The following is a 5,355-nucleotide window of genomic DNA, read 5'->3' as shown; positions in this document are numbered from 1 at the left end:
CCCCTGAGGCAGCGGCCGGGCCCGGCGTCCGGACAGGCCTCGGCGGGCCCGAGGGGCTCGGCGGGGCGGGTGTCCCGTCAGCTCGGCGTCTCGCTGCCGGCAGAGATGGACCAGCGCCTCGCCGAGCTGGTGGAGGAGCTCACCACCTCGGGGGAACAGCGGCTGGAGCCCGGCAGGATGAAGGAGCTGAAGAACATCTGCAAGGACGGCCGCCCCGCCCAGCCTGGCCCGGTCCGGCGCGGGGTGGGAGCCGGGCCTCGCTGCCTCCCCCCGAAAGCGACGCTTCTCCCGGGGCCGGAGAGCCGGGGAGGCTGCACCCGAGGGCCGTCCTGGGGCCTGCTGCCTGAGCTGGGTGCAGCTTGCTGCCAGCAGAGAAGCTGCTGGTTTAAAATTTAAAATACATTAAAAAAAAGTTGTGTTTTTATGTGCCGAATCTCTTTTTTAATAACACTCGCTCCTTTTTTTTTTCCTTTTTCTCCTTTCTCAGGTCTTCAGATGAACATATCAGCCATGCCTATCACCTGCTGATGACGCGGCTCAATGAGGACCACGCTGAGATGCGCTTCTCAGCTTTCCAGATCGTGCAGGAGTTGTTCACCAGATCACATCAATTCCGGACGCTAATTATTTCCAACTTCCAAGAGTTCTTGGAGCTCACGGTGGGGATAGACCATGAGCAGCCCCTTCCCCCACCCAAAGAGGTGGCACAGAAACTGAGGAAAGCAGCCATTAAGTCAGTGCAAGACTGGCATGAGAAATACGGGGAGGCCTACAAGAAGCTTTCTCTGGGATACCACTTCTTAAAGCAGAATAAGAAGGTACTCTGCATTTTTTACTTCTACGTGTGTTTTTAGGTGGTGATCACTAGATGTTTAAAGTGAGGAAACCAATAAATATAAAAGAAAAGCTGTTGGAAATGACTCTGTCTTTAGGAGACATCCTGTTGAGCATGGTCTTTGAAAAACAACCCCCAAACTTCTTGTTCAACTCGCAGCATTAAAAACCCCAGGCTTGTACTCAGAGCTGGGCTCAACTAGCCTTTTCTCAGGGTGCAAAAAGTATTGCTCACCAGTAGGTTATCACCCACTGATTCCTACCCCAAGCCCCAAAGTCTAACCCTTTATAGAAGGGAAATAACGTTATACCTGAAACTGAGGATAATCAACCATTAAGTCTTTCTATGCCAGTTTAAACTAGCCTGATTTCTGTACTGAGCTGTCCAGTTCTAGTGTCCTCCTGCTGTACAACAGAGACAGTCAGTGTAGGTGCTAGCTCCCCTCAGCTGCAGCATTAGTGGGTCATACAAAAAGTTTTAATAAAGAGAAATTTCTCTTATGTAAACACTTGCTTTTAGATCTCCCTTCTAGGCTTCAAGTTATTATGTTTGGAGCACTCTTCTGCTTTAGTATCTCTTCCGAGGTGCAAACAATAAAATTGGGAATGATATTCCAGCATTTATGCTGTCTACAATGATAATATCAGGCTTTCAATAAACATTGATTCTCTTTGTCTTCAGAAAGACAAATGTTCAGTGTTCTTAACAGTAGATGAAAAACCTTTGTGATACATGATGAATTTCTGTTGTTCTAGTTCCATACTAAGCTAATAGTGTATCTTACTTGTATTATTCATTATCGTGTGTTCTTTTTCTATACAGTTTTTGGCATCTGCTCTCAAAAGGTGATTGTCTTTGAATCCTCCCTTATTGTCTTGTTTAATAAAGGAAAAAAAACTAAACAAAAGTGACAAGGAAAAATGCAAGACTGAGAGGAGGGAGCTTTAGCACATAATACAGTTTTACCATATTGAACACACAAGTGTACAAGAAGTCTGTTTAAGTTTGGCATGTCTGTCTGCTCCTGCCCCCAGTTATGACTGGGTGATCACTTTTTGTATATTTCTTCTAGGAACTTTAGTACCAATAGAAATAATCTTGCCTTAGTTTGGTAACTCTTGTACTTAAAATTGAGATGAGTCAACTGACCTAACTGACCTTTTGCCAGCTTAATACTTGAAGTGTGAGAAACAATGAAAAGATTTGAGGAGGCATTTGTACTTTCTAGTAGTAAAGTACATCTGCTGTTCTGTGTTACAGGTTTGGCACAGTAATATAGGGCAACTTGAGAGGAGTGTTAGCTCTGTGTGTGGTTTGTGGTTTTGGCAGGTTTTTGGTGTGGGTTTTTTTTTTTTAATCAACAAAATCACCTTATAAATGGTTGGAAGATGACAACTGTTGCCCTTTTAGGGTATAAACCTGGAGAGCTACCCACTGTTTTAATGTTAGTAGGTCCATATTAGTAGGTACCAAGTAGGTACCTATATAGATGTTTGACTTTTAAGAACAAACAATATTTCAGTATACCTGAAAATAATTGTTTTTAAGCTCCTGTCTAAAAGTTTAAAAAAAGAAGAAAGTGGGGAAAAAATCCCAAAGATTTCAAATATTTCCAAATATTTGCACATTTAGGCAACTGAGTCATATTATAGTATCTTTGCATTAGAGGAGTGCATGGATGGATTTAGAAAGTGAGGTGCAATTATGGAGTGAACAGGATTTTGAGCAGTTCAATATAGAGTATCTTACTGTTGTACTTCAGTATTTTCCCAAAAGTTGCAGTAGTTGTCTAGGCCCACTACTTACACCATTTAAATCAAGAACAATTGTACCTCATCACATCCAGTTCCATAGTTACAGGCTTCATGTAGCTGCACCAATACAGGGGCAGAAAAACAACTCTGGTCTCGGTCCATATCGTATAAATGAGGTTGGATGGGTTCTGACCAAGTCTGTTAGTGCTGACCCCAGGTAATGAGTCCATGCACATATCCGTAACTCAGGCCCCAAATTATTCTGACCTTGTGAGGCTTCTGTAAGAGGCCAGTGTGCCCTGTTTTGGGCAAGGGCAACTTGAAGCTTTGTGCATGCTGTAGACTTGGTTGATGATAGATATCTAGTATGTGAGATGCACTCTTGTTATCAATGGCAAACCACAATGATTGGCAGTTGTAAGAGGGGCATCTCGACAAGTGCCAAAGCGTAAAACAATGCAGCAGAGCAGCGCATGGCTGGTCCTTTTGGGACAAAGAAGGGGAAAGAATGGGCAAATGAGTCTACTGTAGGCATTCTGGTATGCAGCAGAAGTTGTCATTTAGGAAACTCTAGCTAATTTCTTGTTTTCTGTGCAAGTCCAATCTGACTGCCTAGAAACAGTAGCTGTAGTTCCTGGGTTCTGTGTCTTTGTTCCATTTTTGTGGGTGATGTTGCTCTTTGGGAAGATCTGTTTCTCCTGCTACTGTGTGGAGAGCTATGCAAACTTGGTAGAAAAGTCAGATCTCAAAAATCAAAAACCTCACCCTGATGATCCAAGTGCTGCTGTAAGTTGTGAAACTAACTCTTTTACCCACCTTCCCTCTGCAGCCCCCATTCCCCAATAAAAAAAGAGATCGGTAAGTGTGCCTTTCTTCCTAAACTGATGGAGACTCTCCATGCCAGTTTCGTGAAAGCTGAAGCATCCTTTTGCTCCTAGAGGCTTTTATATAAAAACAATTTGTCTTTAAAGTGTTTGCATAAATAATACTTGTAAAAAGTATTGTAAAAAAGGGATTATTCAGCAGTAGGAACATTTATATAGCAATACTTTAGCACGTGGTTAAGCCCAAGTTCAAGCATTTGGTTTTTAACTTCTATATGCAGTCACCTACTTGCTTAATGCTGGACAAATATTCAGATGTTTCAGTAAATTTGAGATGAGGCACCAACAAAATTCTTGATTGTGCAAAAATAAGCAAACTTCAGTTGTAGGATGTACTTGGTTTGCTTGACCCATGGCTAGTAAGTCCATGTACATGTTACAGGAGAGATCTTCTGGGACTAGACAGAAAGTGAGACTTACTTGTCCTGCTTAGAGTGATCTCAATGTTGTCTGGACGTGTACCTCGTAAGTGAGATTCAACTTCACTGTTTTACTCTTGTGTGGCTCCAAAACATTGGTGTAGGATGTCAGTATCTGGGAACCATTACTGTATGTTGACAAGCTTTATCATCTAACAGTGGCAATAGCAACAAATGTTCAATGGGTGCTTGTGATATAGGCAGAGCACCAGAGAGTCTATGGACTTTATTAGTAGAGAAGTACAGGCTTGCTCAGCACTCAGTGTAAGCTGTATTGAAGTTAATGAAAGTTATGTGGTAGCAATCAAAAGGAAATACTGTGTTTTTCTTTTGCAATAACACAATCAAGGCTCCTTTCCTTAAAATAGAAGTGAAAAATATTTAGAAGGGCTTGAAAATATAAGAGCAAACTAAAAAAAAATCCCATTGCAAATATTTTAAGAAACACCATTTTGAATCACTCAGATTTATGATTATATTTTAGTCATAAGAAATTAAAGTGAGACTGAATGATAACCTTTCTCTCAATCCCCAAATCCAACAAATGTAATTGTAAAATCCAAAACTCGGTCTTTTTTAATGAATTTGGATGTCTTCTACTTCCCTTGCTTACAAAGTTCTTCAGTAAGTGATATGTATATTTGTGATAATAGTGCTTACAAATTTTCCTAAATTTCCTTTACTAATAGTGGACCTAGCGTGACGTTTTCATGTAATTTGAATACTTACCCTGTGTAGTCTCTTCCTGCCCATTCCCCCTATCCCCATGTCTCCAATGCTGTGACAGGTCTCCCAAAGCTTAGTTTGTTCCTGCAATTTAGATGTGGAAATCTAAGCATTTTGTTTTTCTACCTTATGATTCCTTTCTGAAAGCCATTGATTCTCAGCAGTCCCTTATTAGTAGAAGTAAAAACTCCATTCAGAATTACTGTAGTTATTGATTCTAGGAGGAGAAGAGATAAAAGGAAGTACTGCTGAGCTTCTGGCTGATCGCTGACATTAGAGGATTTTTCACCACAGATAACGATCTTAGGAAATGGATTTTCTATATATTTCTTACGAGGAATGTTACACTCTTTTCTTCATTTCCTCCTTAGGTGGATTTTCAAGATGTGCGTGCCAGAACTGTGGCTGAAAGGAGGAGGGAAGACGAGAAGCAAAAACGATTGGATAACATTTACAAAGAAAAAGCCAAAAGAGCTGAAAAAGAAATGGAAGGTGAGTTGCTTTGGTTCTTTTAGTGTTTTGTTGTTGTTATTGGTATTTAAAGCAACCTTTTTTAAGGTTATATAAAACAAATTCTAAGAGAATAGCTATTCAAATAATAGCTGACCAGAGAGGATGGGAGTACTACATTTGTTAGTGTCGTGGTTTAAGCGCAGCCAGCAACTAAGCACCGCGCAGCTGTTCACTCGCCACCCCCCCCCCCCCCCCGGGGGGGGGGGGGGGGGCGCGACCGCCCC

At 41.7% G+C, this 5,355-nt stretch overlaps 1 protein-coding gene across 3 annotated transcripts in view; it reads left to right on the top strand.

Annotated features, from left to right (window-relative positions):
• Window positions 1-59: 59 nt before the first annotated feature.
• Window positions 60-5,355, top strand: part of UVSSA (UV-stimulated scaffold protein A) — a 56,469-nt gene continuing 51,173 nt past the window's right edge. For 2 of the 3 annotated variants that reach the window (XM_010577514.1, XM_010577528.1), the window contains exons 1-3: window positions 60-203; window positions 488-818; window positions 4,990-5,110. In XM_010577514.1, the coding sequence (XP_010575816.1) occupies window positions 106-203; window positions 488-818; window positions 4,990-5,110 (550 nt within the window). In that variant the 5' untranslated portion in view covers window positions 60-105. Of the gene's footprint in view, window positions 204-269; window positions 353-487; window positions 819-4,989; window positions 5,111-5,355 lie in introns of those variants that run through there. The other variant, XM_010577520.1, reaches the window with a different exon arrangement.

The sequence above is a fragment of the Haliaeetus leucocephalus genome, unplaced genomic scaffold, assembly GCF_000737465.1.
Source record: "Haliaeetus leucocephalus isolate CR32 unplaced genomic scaffold, Haliaeetus_leucocephalus-4.0 Scaffold51, whole genome shotgun sequence".
Lineage (NCBI taxonomy): Eukaryota > Metazoa > Chordata > Aves > Accipitriformes > Accipitridae > Haliaeetus > Haliaeetus leucocephalus.
Note: the sequence above shows the minus strand (reverse complement) of the source record. Positions and strands in the feature narration are given on the sequence as shown.